This window comes from Monodon monoceros, unplaced genomic scaffold (genome assembly GCF_005190385.1).
Source record: "Monodon monoceros isolate NGI ecotype Baffin Bay Population unplaced genomic scaffold, NGI_Narwhal_1 Super_Scaffold_15, whole genome shotgun sequence".
Taxonomy (NCBI): domain Eukaryota; kingdom Metazoa; phylum Chordata; class Mammalia; order Artiodactyla; family Monodontidae; genus Monodon; species Monodon monoceros.
The window spans coordinates 66,779,254-66,798,026 of record NW_021703771.1 but is presented as its reverse complement, the minus strand read 5'-3'; the positions used below and the strand labels follow the sequence as shown (position 1 = coordinate 66,798,026).

The window sequence follows — 18,773 nt, the reverse complement described above, 5'->3', positions numbered from 1 at the left end:
GACTGTCCTCTTTTTAAATGACTTGGTCTCATCCCTCAGAGCTTTAAGTACTGGATTGTCAGGAAAATTACAACGTGCACGGTTGCTATATGACAATGGCCATTTACATAGGCCAGGTAGATCCATGAGCCAATCACTGCATCCCACAGTTCCTCGCTACTTCCTTCCAGTCCCACAGGAAGTAGCTGTAAGATTTAAGGGATGGGATAAACAAATCTTGATGTCTGTGATTCGAATTCGAAAAGCTTTATTGCCTCGGTACACATTACTCCCATCTCCAACTAAAAAATAAATTTGGTTTGATCCCGCTTATGGAAACTATACGGAAACAATGGCTCTGTTATGATCTGGAGGGTGTACTTTGCACCAGGAAAGTGTCTGCAGACACACAAGCATATCAGGTTATAAGGTAAAGGTGTAAGTCTGTGGATGCAGTCGCACAAGTTGCTGGTTGTAAGGTGGCTCTTGAAAATTTGGTGGGCTGAAAAAACATATCAACGCAATCTAATTTCTGCTTAAAACTGGAGAACAGGCTGGCTAATGAGATAAAACTAGGGCCAAGGGAAAGAAGGCAGGAAGAAAGAAAGGAAAGAATGATATGAAGGCCTAGTGGTGAGTGAAACGTAACACCCATCATCTCCATTGCAGGCTTGAAGCCTCTGTGCTATCCTAGTCACTAGTCTAGCCTAACAGGCTGTGATCTCTAGAGAGGGATTGCAGTCATTTGGGGGTAACAATTGGATCACCAAGCACAGTACCTGGTACAAAGTAACATTCAAACGTACAAGTGATAACATATTATAAGAAAGACAATTTTTGATGAAATTTTTCATAGCACCCTTCCATGTTAGTAAAACCCGACATTTTCTTCCTCTTTAACTTTTCTGTCTCTCCCTCCCTCCCTCTCTCTCCATCTCCCTAACTCTGTTTCTCTCTTAATTCAAGGGTTTCATGGTGATTTTCTTGTTTCTGGGATTATTTATCATTATCGTTAAAGCCAAAGGAAAAAAAAACAGTAAGATTCTTCTCTATACTTATCTTGCACTTTTTAAATATATGATCTCTCTCAACAAATTCTTCATCAAGAATCAAGATTCAGGATACACATGAAAATTATCAGGAAAAAAATTTCCCCAAACACATAATCTAAAAAGGTGGACTCACAAAAAGAAATATGCCTTCCAAAATTATGTCATTTCAAAATGTGTTTAGATGTTCCTCCCCTACCATCAGAATCCCAAAGTGGGTCAGGTGGTTACACAGGCAGATCGTCTCGCTGGCGTCTGAATCTTTGTGTGCGACACATCCCGAAGTGTTCCAAAATCCAGAACCTTCTGTAGGAGGAAGTCAACAAACAGTGTGAAAATAACAGCAGATCGGTTCCTTCTCTGTAATGGATGAGCTTTTTCCCTTGGGGAAATATGCCTCAGACTCTTCTGCTTTGCAGTTTATCTGTAAAATGGATACTATCTTGAAAGCTGCTAATACACAGAAGAATTTCGATTCCTGGGATCACAGAATGTTAGTGCTAGGTGGGCAGTCAGAGGTTAGGTGGTGGTTTTCAACTGTGTTCTACTGAGGTGCTTCAGGGGTCTGCGAAAAATTCAGTTTTTACATTTTAATACATGTTAATATTTCAACATGTATTTTACTTATTTAAGAATATTTATATAATAGATTATATGTAATATAAATATATATTTAACATAAATATATTAATATATGAATTGATATATAATTTATTTATTTAATATATTTTAAAGTCAACTTCCGTAAAAAGAATATCCCTTTTCAAATATGTTATATACTAACAAAGTCTCTAGAGATCAGCACAATTTTTTACCCCCTTGGTCAATCTATATCTCTGTGAAGACATGAGAACAAAGGAGGTCAGCTTCCTTGGAACATGCTATTATGTACAAAGCAGTCATGCACAGAGACAACTTACTATAAATGCCTTTAACACATCTTATCTGACTTTTACGGTATGCTATGGAATATGAACAACTCATATATTTGAAGGGTATTTTAAGACTACAAGGTGATATCATTTTTAACTATGTAGCTAGTAAATCAGGATCTTCTCAAAACCGCAACTAGAAACCAAACAACAAGAAAAACTTCCCAGCTAAGACTGGAGTATCAAAAGAAGAGGTTTGGGACACTGGCGCTTGTTTGATTGGGCCACCATAATCCCACTGGGGAACCCTAAGGGAAGGTGACCCTTATAGGGCAGAGGTGGGCGGTTTTGCTGCTTCCCTTCCCTTCACAGACATCTCCACACTTCACACCTAGTGATTACCCTTAATTCTGCCTTTCTCTCTTGGCTGTCAAATGTCATTCTGGAGGCAGTTCAATTCTTTCAAGTAACATGTATCCATTATAACCAGTCCTATAGTTACAATCCTCTAATATGCTTTCCCCCCATAATCTGTGGTCTGGAAGCTGGATTTTCAATTGCAGGCCTTGTGCACATCAAATACTCTCCTCAGAAGTGTCCTAGAAGAATGTGGTCAAATGTACGTTGACATCCATCTAAAAGTAGCAACAAAAATGTAAGCTATAGTTTATAAATAACTGCAACCAGAGGTGGTTTTTTTAAAAAAAAAGTCAAGTCTGCCTATTTCTTCTTGCAATGAAGAAAAAGTTACAGAAATTAGAATTCGCTTCCCAAGCTACCTAAACTAAATTTTGCAGCTCAGTTGCCCTCACACTTACATTGTGACTCACTCTGATTTGGGATGGAATTTTAAAAAAAGGGAGTGTCTAACAATGTTGAAAATTCAGTTGTTATTAAGACAGCCAATATTTTAAAACGTACCGTTTTTGTTCAGATCCCAGAAGGCACAGATGGGATGAGGCACAGCCTATATTAACATAAGAACAAACATGTGAAATTGTGTTTCAAATAAATGAAAAATCATACAATTTGAACATGGGAAAAGAGTAAAAATGCTAAGGTTTTCACAAAGAAATAGGTCATAATTAGTCACGGCAATATGACCAAAGAACGGCATGCAGTTTAGGGGTTTGCTCTCACAGACTTCAAATGGAAATCAACTATAACTCCAGAGGAATCAGGTTACCACTTATCTGCAGGTTACTAATTATGTCTCATCATAAAGTGCAATTCTCAGCACTTAGCAAGGCTCTTTACACTAAAATTTCGCTTCATCTTCAAAACTCTCCTTTATGACTAGGTATATGCCCAAAAGAACTGAAAGCAGGGACTCAAACAGATATTTGTACAACCATGCTCACAGCAGCATTATTCACAATAGCCAAAAGGTGGAAACAGCCAAAGTACCCATCAATGAATGAATGGATAAACAAAATGTGTGTGTGTCTGTGAGTGTGTGTGTGTGTGTGTGTGTGTATGTGCATGCAATGGAATATTACCCAGGCTTAAAAAGGAAGGAAATTCTGACACATGCTATAATATGGATGGAACTTGAAAATACCAAGTGAAATAAGCCCATCACAAAAGGACAAATACTGTATGATTCCACTTATACGAGATACCAGAGTAGTCAAATTCATGGAGACAGTAGAATGGCAGTTTCCAGGGGTTGCGTGAGGGGCGATGGGAGTTGTTGTTTCATGGGGACATAGTTTCAGTTGGGGAAGATGAATAGGTTCTGGAGATAGATGTAGTGATGGTTGCAGAACAACATGAATGTATTTAATTCCATAGAACTATACACTTAAAAATGGTTAAAATAGTAAATTTTATGTTATGTATACTTTACCACAATAAAAAAATTTTTATAGATGAAGGAGCTGAAACAAAGGAGGCCAAAGGGTAGAACAGGGAAGTCTCAGAGGTTTCGTGACAAAGCAGGGCTAATTCTTAGAGGACTTCAGTTCCAAGCCTTAGTCCTTATCAGCCAGCTCACTTCCCGCCTGCCTTCCTGCCTGCCTAATGGTCAAATCATGACTGGGACCCTCTATAAATCACGGGAAAACTGTGGTTGGGCCATTTAAGACAATAAGAACCCCACATAATTTTATCAAATAAACAGATGACAGCAAGGGTAATGAGGCAAAAAAAAAAAAAAAAAGCACAACATTTGCCAAGATTTTAGACAACTGCTAAGCTCCCAAAAAATGTCAACTCTCTTCTGTTTCTCCCATTTCCCTTCTGCTTTCCTAGTTTCAGTATTCTCTGACTTTAAAAAGACAACCAAAACCTTTAATGACACAACTGTGCATCTACATCTAAGTTAGCTGAAGTAATTATACGTTGTTTCTCTAAAGGTGTGACTCTTTCCTTCACTCTTACTCTCTTTCAGATGACTGAATCCTAGACAAGACTAACTCGCCCATCCCACCCCTGCCCTGCCGCCACTGTTCACCAGGACATTACGGCACTACCTGACTAGCTGGTCTCGCCTTTGTGGAAAACTGCGCCCTGCAAAAAAAGTACTAGTTACTTCTAATCATATATTTTTAAAAAGGCCCCACAATTCTATCAAACAGTCTGCCTCTGTTCCATGGCTATTTGTAGCTTTTCCTTACCTGAGTCCTTGTATGTTTGATTTTAATTCGAACAGGATCCTTCAGATCCTGGATAGTAATGTTTCCAATACTGCATGCCATCACATAACTCACTAAGGTGCCTTTCTTGGTTCCTACATCCTTTTAAAGAAAAAAAAATTGTGTATTAGTCAGAAGTACACACTTTTATTTTATTTTGGTGCTCCAAGATAAGCAATCTGTCAGCACTTTTTGCACTTAAGATCTTCAGTTATAGAACATCCTGTTTATAAGATCAAATTGCTAACTTTCCTGAAAGAGCTCTGCTATTTCCCTTATTATAATAAATACATTGAGGGAACAGTATGAACCAATGCTTTAAGGCGATGTTCATAAAACTTCAGTCTTCACTGTTGTGGCTGATGCCAGCCAGTTAAAATCTGAAACAATGCAAACCCACAAATAATACATACTCATAAAAAGCTATGAAATCATTAGATCATTTCCCTATCCTAAAAAATAAATGAAGTTGTTTTCCTTTAGAGAAGTACCAAGGAAATATGGTGTGAAAAATAAAAATCAATTCATCTTTCATGTCCATGACAACAATCTGAGTGTTTACTAACGTAAACCTAGATGTAATTCTACCGGATTAAAGCCCCACCAGAACTTTTACCATCTCTGTCTGCACACTTGCCGGCATCTGTAGCTTCCACTTCAAAGATAAGATGTCAGGAAATCAAATTGGTGAATCTGTGCTGCAAAATGACTGGGACCAGTAGACTGTTTCTCCAGCAAGACCATCACCACTTTCTCCTTCCCTTTGTGTTTCCTGTTGAGCCTCCTGAATTTCTCTACCACAGCTTATAAATCAGCTGTTTTGGAATAATACAGGATTCCTTAAATGCTACCTAGCTCTCAGAATCCAGAATATAGCTTTTTATTACATTTGTGTGGTCTCTCTCAATAAAGTGGCTACGGCTTGGGGATACCCAGCCTTTCCTTTAAAAATACTCTTATGCTGTTCCCTGTGTGAGGGGAGTACCATAGAACCCTTACATTTTTTTCAGTCTGCCATAAATTTACTTTAAAAACCAAACATATGTTTCCTAATAATATCGCTGATTGGGAGATGCCAAAGGAGAAAGAAATGATCGCGTGAGAAGATGAGACTCAAAATGAAACTGTGACAGATTCTTACAAAGCTAAGACTTCTCCCAACTCCTCCGGCTGGGCTCCACCTCTCCTCTCAATGGCCCCCTCCCCCCCATTCACATCATCTAACACCTACTACATTTTTCATATTATTATTATTATTATTTTGGCTGCATTGTACAGCATGCAGGATCTTAGTTCCCCAACCAGGGAAACCTCTGCCCCCTGCAGTGGAAGCGCAGAGTCTTAACCACTGGACTGCCAGGGAAGTCCTCTTGCATTATTTTTAAAGGCGACATTGTTATAAGCCTCAGGTAACTTTAACAAATGCAGTTTTATGTGTTTGTAGCTATTAAATCCTTCAGAGCAATTGCATGTAATTACATTCTTAATCTGCTCAAAATTTTTATATAGCTTGTTCTTAAACCATTTGCTGATAACATTTTTAAATTTTTGAGTTAATGACTGTAAATGATCCCATGGTCCTCCTTTTACTTCCCTGTAGCCTCCTTTGCCATTCCTCTAAACATGACATATGGCACAAGTCTTTTAAAAACATTTCTACTGGCTTTGAAACTTGCAGTTCTCTCTTACATAAGTCACACTGTTTGATATACACAGGTATCTTCAGTTTAATAGGTAACTTTTATTGAAAGGGCTCGGTGAAACTGATCAGAACGGGTTGTACTTTCAAAGGCAACCAGAGGTCACCAGTGTTTGCTGGCAGGGGACTTTCTAGTATCTGGAAATGATGCCAATACAAATGATAATATGTGCTCAGCACAATGCCACCCTACTCAGGGGATGTGGGAAGGCCAAAGGTCATTTGAAATACTAATGGGAAAACTGATTAAAGCCAAGAATGCTGCTCATTATGTAAACAGTGCTTCCTGCTGAATTAAAAAAAAAAAAAAATCTTTCCTTTGGCACACAATTTCTTTAACTCTGAAGATCTAAATTGCTGGAGAGCATAAAATACTTAACAAAAGAAATAATAAATAATAACTTCTCCACAAATTCCATTTCTAATTGTATCATGCAAGTCTTAATCTGATTTATTTAAAAACCTTAAATGAACACATCCTATTAATAAGCATATAATTATCTAAAATAAAATATTTAAACAGTTATGTTAAAATTTTTCAGTTTTGAAAATACAGTAGATTAATTTTTCTATACCTCTTGATATATTTTCAAGAAATCTGAACTTTTATCTTTCCTTTTGAGCAATGACACTCAATTTACGATTGAAAAATAATAATGTAATGAACTCTTACCTGGAAAAGTCCAGTTTTATTGAAGAAAGTAAACTGTGCTCTTTTAACTAATACAGAATCTTCTTCACTCAGGTTCTCAAGCAAGTTTGGAGGCAAAATTACAGAAGCCAATGGATCCATTTGTCCACTCTCAAAATCCATCTGTCATACACACAGAGTATGTCAGTGGAGTAATCATATTTAAATTGCAGGAATAACTTTACTCCACAGGAGAGTAACTGCCAGCATCAACTTGGCCAGGACCAGGGCTCCCCTTTACCTCCGCCACAGTCACTGCCCTCAAGGCTGAATCCCTTACAGACAAAGGCCTGGATCTCATTCGCATTTTGCAAATGGGGCAAAACGGGATATGCACTGACATTAACTAAACACAAACTGAGAGATCTATAAATCAGTTGCCATTTTCAAGTATAAGAATTAGACTTACACTTTAATAGATTTTGAGCTTTTCTCAAAACACACTACCAGAAAAATAACTACCAGGAAAAAAAAAAAAGACGAGTTAATTTGTTTGCAGAGAATGAGTATCTTTGCATAGAGGAAGCAGCTGAAGTTTTCTGAACATTCTTGGGTACCATTTTTACTGAACCCACAGATCAGGCCATTTCCTGCAAATGGACTTGAAATGAGACGGAGGCTGACCACATTTTCACTCTTAAAATGTGAATAGAATTACCCAAAAGAGCTTTTGGTCCAAAGTAGAAAAATAAGTTCTTCCTTATATTCAGATTTAAAAAAATATTCTATCTTGGTTTATCTCCACAGTTAAGAAGCGTTAAATGCCACTTATGTGTTCTCCCATGTCAAGGGTGATGCTTCAATCATTTCATTTGCCCACGTGGCTAACACTGTCTAGCACACAGTAGGAACTTGAAAATTATTTGCTGAAGCATCACTTGAACAGGTCAGGGAGGATCTCCATTAATCTGGCCCCAGATTTCGTGTTCAGCCTGCTTATCACTTGCCATTCCTCGCCTTCTATACCATTGGTTCTCTAAGTACGATCCTCATACCAGCAGTACCAGCAATATCTGGGAACTTGTTAAAAGTGCAAATTTTGGAGATCCACTCAGATCTACTAAATTAGAATCTCTGGGGATGGCATCCAGCAATCTGTTTTGATAAGTCCTCCAGGTGATTATAATGTAGTTTGAGAACCACTGGCAAAGAGAATATACCATGCATCTTCCCACCTTTGTGTCCTTAATAAACGTCTTCTGATTGAACAACTCCCCATACCCCACTCTCAATAGGGTGGCACTCACTCATAATTTAATGCTTAGTTCCACTATCACCTCCTGTAGAGGGTAAACTGAAAGTATACCTCCTCTCTGCATCCACATGTCTTATGGTTACTACTGCTGTTAACCAAACTTCGGACTAGCCTTCCACCCCTGGAACTAAGATGTCGTTGCAGTAGCAACTAGCAGATGATCAGAGATTTTAATTCGTCGAATTAATTAAAGAAACCACTGGCTTATTACCTGGAAATATGATTCATTATTGCTTGGAAGACCAATGCTAAAATTTGAAATTTCATTGGTCTCTGGGGACACAGATGATACTCCAAGAGCCAAATTCCGAGTTGTGATATTCACATGCGATGTGCTATGTAGGTCTATCTTGAAGGCCAATTCATCAATTGTTTTTAAAGCTCTAAAGAAATGACAAATAATACCACTGTTAAGTGACACATTTTAGGTACTTGCACACATGTGATTTCCTGCAGGACAAAATACAAACCAAATAAAATTGTCCTTAAACTTTTTCATCTTAACATGAATACCCACAACATTCCCCCAAACCACAATAACATCAGTTAAAACACTGAATCGTGGTGATAAATTCATCCTTAAGAGAAATACATGCTTTAAGGAAAAGCAACAATTAAGTCGTCCTAAACAAATATTCTGTTTTTCATCTGTTTTAGCCTTTCTTTCCTCATATGAAAAATACCCTTCCTACTTCATAACTGAGTGAGAATCAAAGGAGATAACATGATAAAAGTATTTTTTGAATTGCAAGGCCCTGTAAAAAAAGTTTGTAATTGTTATGTGCATAAGGTAAGTTAGGGAATACATTTTAACAAAGACAAAATTTTCATCAAAGAAATTTGGTTGAAAGGAAGGAAACAGAAAAAATTAAATATCTTAATACTAACACGCTAACTGAAATAATTGGATACAAACTGAATTGTGTAAAAATAGGTATATTTCACCCTGCCCTAGGCATTTTCATTTCAAAGTATAACAGTCACAGAGGTGTGGCAGTTTTGTGTCACAGTCTGTAGGATAGTGACCTACGGCGACCAAGTTATGCCTAAAACATGTGAGCTGACTGCTAACTGTCTCCTTTACAAGCAAAAAGAAGTGTCATAAATTTATATATATATATAATAGTTTATATTTTGAATTAACACCAGTTAACATTTTTCAGATGTAAACATTTTTCAGATGTAAAATGAAATACCAATTATGTCTTTTTTTTTTTTTTTTTGCGGTACGCGGGCCTCTCACAGTTGTGGCCTCTCCCGTTGCGGAGCACAGGCTCTGGACGCGCAGGCTTAGCGGCCATGGCTCACAGGCCCAGCCGCTCCGCGGCATGTGGGATCTTCCCAGACTGGGGCACGAACCCGTGTCCCCTGCATTGGCAGGTGGACTCTCAACCACTGCGCCACCAGGGAAGCCCCCAATTATGTCTTTCTGGGACTATTATCTATCCAGATCGACAATCCCAATCAATTTGTAAATGATTTTCTCAAAAAAAAAAACCCAAAATCAAAAACAGAACTTTGAAGTTTATTCTGTGAATGATCTTGGGAAATATCAATGGATCTTCTAGAGATTTAAATTATGAAAGCTGGGCACCAAGCATTCAGATCTGTGAGAAATTGTATAACAACATGTGTATCCAATAAATTTTACTCTCCAGAAGAAAACAAACAAACAAACTTACTCAGAAGAAGACTCAAGCAAGTCTCTGTCTGGACTGGTTAAGATATTAGAAAATATATTCATTAAAGTTGAGCCAAGCGTTATATCAATGTTTTCTTCTTTATTTACAATCCTTTTGACCTGTTCTACGATGCTGGTGATATTGGCTGAGTTTAATGTCTGCCCATCACCAGTTAAATTTAAAATCTGATTGGCAACTTCATTTGCTTCACCTAAAAAATGGCAGAAGAACAACATAGAGTTTTACCTGTGTATTATAAGCATTTCCAGGAATCCAAAACATAGTATGGTATTTCACTTCATAGTAAAGTAGCAAATCACGTTTCCTGTGTGTACCCCTTACCACAATATGAACAGGACAACAGTATTTCTTTATACTCAGAAACTAACTTCTCTCTTTAGTAAGACACAAATTGTGCTTTTAAGCAACTTAGGTAAATAACTTGGAGGGACCAATATTCACAAATGGTTCTAAGAGAGATACCCCCAGAAGCACTAAATAAGTATATATTTGCTGCTTAAAAAAAATACAGAACTATAAAACATTGATACAAATTTTAATTTATATATTCTCTTCTCCAAAATTTTATTATGATTTTTAATCTCCTACAGAATGAATAGAACAGAAAGTCACAATGAGGCAAAACAGTATTTTCTATCTTGAGTGAAGCAATCATTTGCTTAGCTTTTAATATTACAGTGGTATCACAGAACAGAAGAACATGTTTGAAGAGGATGAAAACCGTGAAGCTCGAGGTCATCTCATTTTGCCTTTGAGAAATGAAGACAAATCTCTCACTTACTTGAGCAATTGGAGATATCAGGAGGACCCCAGTAAGCTAGAGATGTGTTGGCAGGGTCATGATGACTATAAAACAAACAAACAAAAATGGTATTTTAAATATTTGGCATAAATGACACTATAGCTGACAAAATTACTTAATAATAAGCTTTAGAATTTCCCTTAACATCTAGGTAAGTTTCATTTGAAGATAAGACTATAATACATTGACATAAAGCTCATATTAAAAGTTCTTATTGGAAAAAAAATCAGGTGCATGCATCAGGGAAACAAAATACTAGCAATAGCCTATTGTAACCTAGGCTACATCAGGTTACTAAGGTTAAAAGCATAGTTGGTAACGTGGATCAAGTACTGCTTTAAGAGCTTTCCAGATAAAATCTCATTTTGATTTCATTTAACTCTGTAAAGCAGATTATAATCCACATTTTAGAGATGAAGAAATAGACTTAGCTAAATCAAGGAATTTTCCAAGGTCTCACAGCCAGGAAGAGGTAGAGCTAGAATTCAAATCCATGTCCGCAAGGCTCTGAAGCCCCTTTCTTTCCTCTCCACCACGTGTCAAACCAAGCAGTGGGGACAAAGTATTTCTATGTGGGCAGTTTCAGTGTATGAATTTCCCTGCAAGAAAACTCTAACTGAAGGAGGGTGGAGGGTGAGGAACTAGATCTGACTTGTTATTCGGTGAATCCTCTGCAGTCAACTTGTCTGAGGTTTCCGTTCAATATTTAGGAAAAATCCACACCCTAACAGTCTCCACTAGCAGACTGCCCTAACCTGGATCTTGTCTTTATTCCCTTACTGTCTCTTTCCCCTTCCAACAATAACCACTCCAAAAAGTTAAAAAGACTCAGAATGTCAGATGTATGCTATGAGGCTGTGAGTTTGTTCATCCACACATAAGGTGCTTTGCTCTAAAACCACCCTCTGGTTTCCAAATTGCTCTGTCTTTCTTTGGAGAAGCCTAAATTAGCATGTTTCTTGGAGAGAGAAAAAAAAGGCTTTTCTTGGTAACCTACCTGTCTTGTCTTTACCTCACATGGATTTCACATACACAACAGAGATTTCCGCCCTTCTTTCCAGTTAATATACACTGCACGGGAACTACGGTGCAACACCTGTAACCCTGGGAAGGTAGGTTACATGGAATTTGCTGGCAAGAGTCAGGGACTTCCCAGGTGGCACAGTGGATAAGACTCCGCACTCCCAATGCATGAGGCCCAGTTTCGATCCCTGATCAGGGAACTAGATCCCACATGCATGCCGCAACTAAGGAGCCTGCCTGCCGCAACTAAGGAGCCCACCTGCTGCAACTAAGACAAGGCACAACCAAATAAATAAATAAACTAAATAAATATTAAAAAAAAAAAGAAAGTATTACCATGTCCGTGAAGCATAGAAGCCCGGCTTCCCTGGACAGGGAGCATTGTATACAGAAGGTTGGATGGCTGGCCATTTATAGCCTTTGGGGTCCTCATCATCATGACATATACCTATGTGAAAATATGAGAAATATTAACCTATTTTTTGAAATTAGAGGTGCAAGATGAGAACAAGACAACAATGTTGGTGATTAGGTATTTATTCCATGCAATACCAAAATACTAGGTTTTTATGTTCAGAATTTGTAAAAGTTTAGAAGTTATGAAAAATAAATGTTAACTACATTTCATATTTTAAATTACATGTTACAAAACTATCAAATAAAAAAACACACTTATGCAAGTATAAACATGAAACTTATAATATCATTCTAATGTAAATCATTAGTAGATAAAATTAGTAAAACAGAGGTTTATTTAAAAAAAAAACTACATAAAATGAAAACTGTCCTGAAAAATTCAAAATGTAATTTAATCTTTTTCAAAGGGGAAAGCCTATAAAATAGTGCCTCAATAGTGTTGTCATTGAGTTGCTAGCATATTTTATGGAAACATTTTCTAGCTGCTCTGAAAGCATATTTCACCTGGAAGTTTGCTGGGGGAATGACAAGAAGACACCTGTAGGCCACACATCGTACACACATGCCTTCATCTTCAAATCATCCCACCTGTTGTTTGAAAACTCTCCAGGCGAGTTTTATGACATAAATCACTCAGATTTTACACTTAAAAAATATCAAAATAAAAGCACTATATCAACAGCAACAACAAAATCTCGTATTTCAGTACTCAAAAATAGTAAGTTACACTAAGACTACTGGGAACCAGTATTGTAGCCACCAACTGAACATTTAAATAACTTTCCTATTTATATTCTGAGTTTTTTTTCCAATTGGTGGAAATTTTTCTTTATAGACCCACTTGCAGAAGAACAATAAAGTATAGAATTTAAATCAAGTGGTATAAATTACTTGTCTAAGTAATTCCTCAGCCTCTGAGGACAGAGATAAGGTTGGTCCTCACGAGGCTCCTTTGCCACGTACAAACTACCAGTCGTCAAGCTCCTTCTCTGTGGAGGCCCTTATGTGTGAAAGGGCAGCGTTTGTACTCTGCTCATCCCCAAGAAGCTCTGTTTATTAAATAAACAAGCATTTTCCCACAGAGGCTCAGAAACTGCTGTTGTTGATGACGATAATGATGATTTGCATTCTTTAACCTCAACGAGTTCCATATACATCCATCCCTCAGTATCCTCGAGCGACTGGTTCCAGGAAACACACCCTCCAACACAGAAACACACACAAGACAACAAAATCTGAGGAAGCTCATGTCCCTTGTGTAAAATGGTGTAATATTTGCAATAACCTATGCACATCCTCCTGTATACTTTAAATCATCGCTAGATTACTTATAATAACAAATACTGTGTAAAAGCTATGTAAATAGTTTTAAATATAATGTATATTTCAAGTTTTGATTTCTGGAACTTTCTGAATTTTTTCCCCCAAATATTTATATATTTTTTTGTGTGTGGTACTCAGGCCTCTCACTGTTGTGGCCTCTCCCGTTGCAGAGCACAGGCTCCGGACGCGCAGGCTCAGCGGCCATGGCTCACGGGCCTAACCGCTCCACGGCATGTGGGGTCTTCCTGGACCAGGGCACGAACCTGTGTCCCCTGCATCGGCAGGCGGACTTTCAACCACTGCACCACCAGGGAAGCCCCCCCCCCAAATATTTTTGATCCAAGGTTGGTTGAATCTACAGATGCAGAACCCGTGGAAATGGGGGGCTGACTGTAACTGTGTATGTTGACACATTAGAGATGGGTGGTTTCTCACAGAAGCAAAGATGCCTGCTTCTTTATTACATTGTGATTCTGGCCTCAGCCATAATTCTGCTCTTAGAGGCTGAGGAATAGCTGCTTCCCCCACTTCAACCTCCTGCATGTGTGTATAAGGAAATGTGTCAAAGTTTCCCTTTCTTTTGAGCTCTACTAATATACCTAATCAACTGTCATCATAACATTAGAATGATAATGTTATTTTTTGTTATCCATATTTTGATCATTTACTTTTCTAAAATACACCCATCAAGCCTCATCTGTTTATTTATTCAAGTATTTAAGGGTTGGGGGATATGCTGGTTGCTGGGGGGAGGTAGGAAGTGAGGGTGTTAGAAAAATAAGATGTGTTCTCAAGCCAGGGGAAATTCCCGTTTAAAGAAAATGTATGAAGCTGTGGACAGCTTGAAGTGGAGTCTCCAAGACAGCGATATCTATTCGTACATGATGATGTCAGAAGAGGCTTCATAGAAGAGGTGACTTTGGACTGTCCTTAATACTATATCGTTGATCATCAGGTGGGCAGTGAGAGGAGAGGAGAGAAGTGTGGGCAAAGACAGAAAAAAGAGCACTGCACGTTTGGGGAGGTGCTCGAAGCACCACACCTGTGGCTGGAGTTTAGGATGTGAATGGCATCCAGGTGAGAACTGAATCTAGGTCCAGGATAACTCCCAGGTTTCTGGCCTATTCCAGCAAAGACGGTGGTATCTTTAATGGAGACAGAGAACATAAGAGAAGAGGATGTTTTATAACACGAAATAGTCTTTTATAAGATTTACCTCATTAGAGATCCCAAATGCACACACACACACACACACACACACACACACACACACTTTATTCCTAAAGTTGAAGCCAATTCTGCTCAAGGTTATCTTGGCATTTTGCTCATATTCTTAGTATTTTCATAATAGGTTCCTAAAATAGGGTATAAACTTTCATCTGCCTCTTTCATTCCCTTGGATTCACAGGTATCAAGGTACTACCTTTTATGCTAACCTTGTCACCCATTTGTTAACAATGTCACCAATAGGATGAATTTCATCATCAGAAAAAAATAGCTTTAAATAAGCAAACGCACAAAGGAAGAATATTTTTGTTGTTGTTTCAATTAAACCTGGATAGTAGTCACATAAAACACATATTATAAAAAAATTAAAGGCACTTACCCAGTCGCCTCACGTTCACTCTGTGTAGCCTCAAGCCCTCATCCAGGGACTCATTATTTCTTAAGAGCTTCTGCTGAATGGTTCTTCCTTCTAAATCGGGATTGTTGGTAGCATTGTAAACTAGAAGGGCCAAAATCACCAACCTAGGAAAACAATTCCGATAGAATTGTTGGTGGTGCTATTGACCAGTTGGTTGTTTTTTGGGTGGAAAAATAGAACATTTGGATATGGTAGTAAGAGGGTGACCATAAAGTGCTGAGACTGAAGAAATATGCCAAGGCACTAAAAGACTTCTGCCACTGCACAAATTATAATGTTAAAAAAATCTCAATATGAATAGATTTTATAAGATACTGCCTGTATCATCTACCATATCACCCCATTTCTTTTGAGAAATACTTTTAAGTAATGTTTTACAGCATACATGCAAGAAAGGCCATATTTGTGGTTAATTCCACATTGTTTCTTTAAAGCAAAAAATAAAGTTTTTCAAGCAAAATTAGAATTTCAACTAATCTGACTAAACTTTTAACTTTTGAAATAATTAAGTGTTATTGTTTACAAATACATTACAATTTTTCCAGAATTGTGATAAATGATTTTCTATCTCCATGAAGTATTTACTAGTACTTTGTACGCTGAAAAGTTACAAAATAAGTACTTGAAATTCACTCAGTGATTGGTCAGCATATCACTGAAGAAGTTTATAGACTGCCTGACCCTGCATGTCTTTAAAAAGAAAATATCTCTATGGAAAGCAGAGACATATCCTAAAAGCCCCACCAAAACTTTGGTTCTACTATTTGAAGTAATATAATTTTCTCTTCTATTGTAATCACAGCTGTAGTCGAGAGCAGAAATCAAAAGATGCCCAAGTGAACTCAGTAGAACTGTGTTACTATGACGTCCTCAGTGGAGAGGCAGTAGCATATTTTATTTATGAAATTCTGTGGGTATCAGTATAAATGAAATAGAGTAGTAACATATTTGTGATGCTTAAAAAAAGAAAAATAAGTGAAATGTTTGCTATTCAAGGTTAGGTGAAATTTAAAAGTGGCCCTATTTTTTCCCTATCTGTGCTAATCTCAAGGACAACATACTTCACAATTCTCATAATTCACTCTGAAAAGCTATTTATCTCTAACATCATTTACTGCTTAATGTTCATATATGAGTCATGTTTCAGGATGAGACAAACATAGATGTGAAATATAATGGTGAATTGTGATAGCTTAATAATTTGTTCAACGGCCTATTAGAAAAAAGTATCCCTTGATTAAATTATTGTTGGAAACTAACCTTTGCCACTCCAGTAACTGAGAACTTATAGTTGGGAATATGACCTTTCACTTCCTTTGAATGTTGAGAACACAGTACAATGTGGATGGTACTGACCCAAATTCAGCAATTCAAGAATGACCGTGCGTTTTCACAGGTCTTATCTGTGTTGCTTTCCTCTCTCATCCTGGAAACTGAAACTATTTTATGGTTCTGTAAAGTCCAGTTCTATCTGTTGTTACTATCAATTGTTCTTTATTTGAATAAACCGGTCTCTGCAGCTTTGGTTTCCTGTCTGTCTAGGTAATAGAGTATGATAGCATTATCTACAGCTAGGGTCTGTGTTAAGTGTAACAATCTGATTGAAAGAAAAGGTTGGGAAAAAAGTGTGTGTGAAGACTAGTAGATTGTTGTTTGGACAAAAACTATGAGAGACTATAAAAGTGCATCCATGAACATAAAAGAAACAGCGAGCAGAAAGAAAGAAATGGAGGTAAAACCAGTAAGAACAAATTTTAAAGCAATGCCGGAGTTCATACCAAAGAAAAGCAAAATGTGTGGATTTTCCCATAGACATTGTCTAAGTTCATTCTCCCTATAATTTTCTGTAAAATTACCCATTGGTTTGACAGACAGGAAACGGAGATTCCATGAACTTAAATGTTGTTTGAACAAGAGTTTCGAAGGTGCTGACACATATTCATGACGGCTGATTTTAGTATTGTCAGGTAGTAGAAGAAATCACTTTAGGTGGGACTACAGCATGGCAGCACGAAGTCAGAAATCCCGGCTTTTCATATTGGTTGGTTGATCTTGGGCAGCTCACTGGGTCTTAGTTTTGTCACTGGTTGAAAGGGCAGGATGTTACCTGCCTTATCTATGTCAGGGAGTAATTGGGAGAGGGAAGCCAATGAGCCAGTGAATGTGACAGTGCTTGGAATCATAAAGTGCTGTGCAAATGTAAGGAGACACTGCGGTGAAGGTTACAATGAGGATGAGGATTATGCTTCCAAGAAGCATTGGTTTAATATATTTATACTTCCGAGAAATATGTTATTTGGCTCTTCTTATAAAATGGCACTGTTAGAATCTGAGTTTGAGCCCTCTGCAGAGGGTATACCATTGGAGATACCCTGAACTAGGGCTGCCACGACCGCAAGACAAAGTGTCCAGCAAAGGGATCCAGATCATCGCTGGATCCATTATTCAAGGCTCAATACGATCTAGCAGTAAGGTTTGGAAAAAAGAAATTATTTGCCTAAATAGAGGAGAAAAGTCCTGTTACCATCAAGAATACAGTGTTAAAATACATTAAATACATTATTTGTTCTTTAGATCACAAAGGAAAAGGAACAATTCCAGAAAATAAAAAACAACTTTCCCTAACCAGGTGGCCCAATCCAGTCTGTTGAATACTTACAGAAATAAGTTTGAAATATAATCTTAAAGACGTGTTTTTCTAATGCTGAACAGAAAAAGAAAAAAAAATAAGAAAACTCTCTAGTCAACTCTCATATGAAATTTTATTACTAGCTTCTCATAGTAAGAATGTATCACCTGAAAAGAGATGTATTCCATCATTATAGTTGTAAATACATAATATTAATTCAGTCAATTGAAACTGAGTAAGAGATGTGAACTTTTGCTTTTCAACTAATATTTTTATTCTGTGGAGATGCAATATATTACCTGAACACAACTACATTTATTTCATGTAGGAGTTTACATTATTTTTTAAGAACAGTTGGCCTTTAAGTGCCAACTATTACATATGGTGAACATATCCATTAAATTACCTGCCTGCATAAGTCATGACCTTGATATAAATTTATAAATGAAGACTTCAGAAAATTAGCCGATGGCTTTGAATGCTGAAAATATCTCAGCATCTATCACCCATATTATTAGATGCTATTGTACATAAGTACCTTACTTGAAATAACACTATAATTATTTTCTTTCTTTGAAGGTCTCTGAAATTTCAAATAAGAGGTAATTGGTTATCATAAACTGGAAATACTAAAACTAACAAATGTTCTACTTCTGAGTTATTTTTTATCAGATGTACATTTCTACCCAGTTTGCTATATTACAGTTTTAACTACAGGAAAAAAAAAGAAGACTGTCCACTAGAGATAAAGACATAATTTAAATGTGCCACTGGATTGAAATGTTTCTCTCCTACCGCACTGATTTCATTTCTCTACCAGAGAGTCAAAGCAGAGAGCAAGAGAAAGATGTTACATTTTCTGCAAGACGTTGCCAGCGTTACCTTTGATCATTCACAATGCTTCTCCTCACTTTAATCTTGTCCTCTCCAGTGCTCAGGTGAAAACTAAAAATACAAATAAGTACATTCATTATCAGCTTCATCTGCTGCACGATCAACAACAAAATTTGAGGACGTGAGAGAAAGAGGCAGAAAGGACATTCTAAGTCA

At 37.3% G+C, this 18,773-nt stretch overlaps 1 protein-coding gene across 5 annotated transcripts in view; it reads right to left on the bottom strand.

Annotated features, from left to right (window-relative positions):
- Nucleotides 1–18,773, bottom strand: part of ADGRG6 (adhesion G protein-coupled receptor G6) — a 136,456-nt gene that overhangs the window by 29,642 nt on the left and 88,041 nt on the right. For all 5 annotated transcript variants that reach the window (XM_029223787.1, XM_029223785.1, XM_029223783.1 and 2 more), the window contains 10 exons: nt 18,606–18,668; nt 15,056–15,198; nt 12,046–12,157; nt 10,666–10,730; nt 9,864–10,074; nt 8,393–8,564; nt 6,909–7,049; nt 4,519–4,638; nt 2,822–2,867; nt 1,228–1,334 (listed from right to left, as the gene is read on the bottom strand). In XM_029223787.1, the coding sequence (XP_029079620.1) occupies nt 1,228–1,334; nt 2,822–2,867; nt 4,519–4,638; nt 6,909–7,049; nt 8,393–8,564; nt 9,864–10,074; nt 10,666–10,730; nt 12,046–12,157; nt 15,056–15,198; nt 18,606–18,668 (1,180 nt within the window). The remainder of the gene's footprint in view (nt 1–1,227; nt 1,335–2,821; nt 2,868–4,518; nt 4,639–6,908; nt 7,050–8,392; nt 8,565–9,863; nt 10,075–10,665; nt 10,731–12,045; nt 12,158–15,055; nt 15,199–18,605; nt 18,669–18,773) is intronic.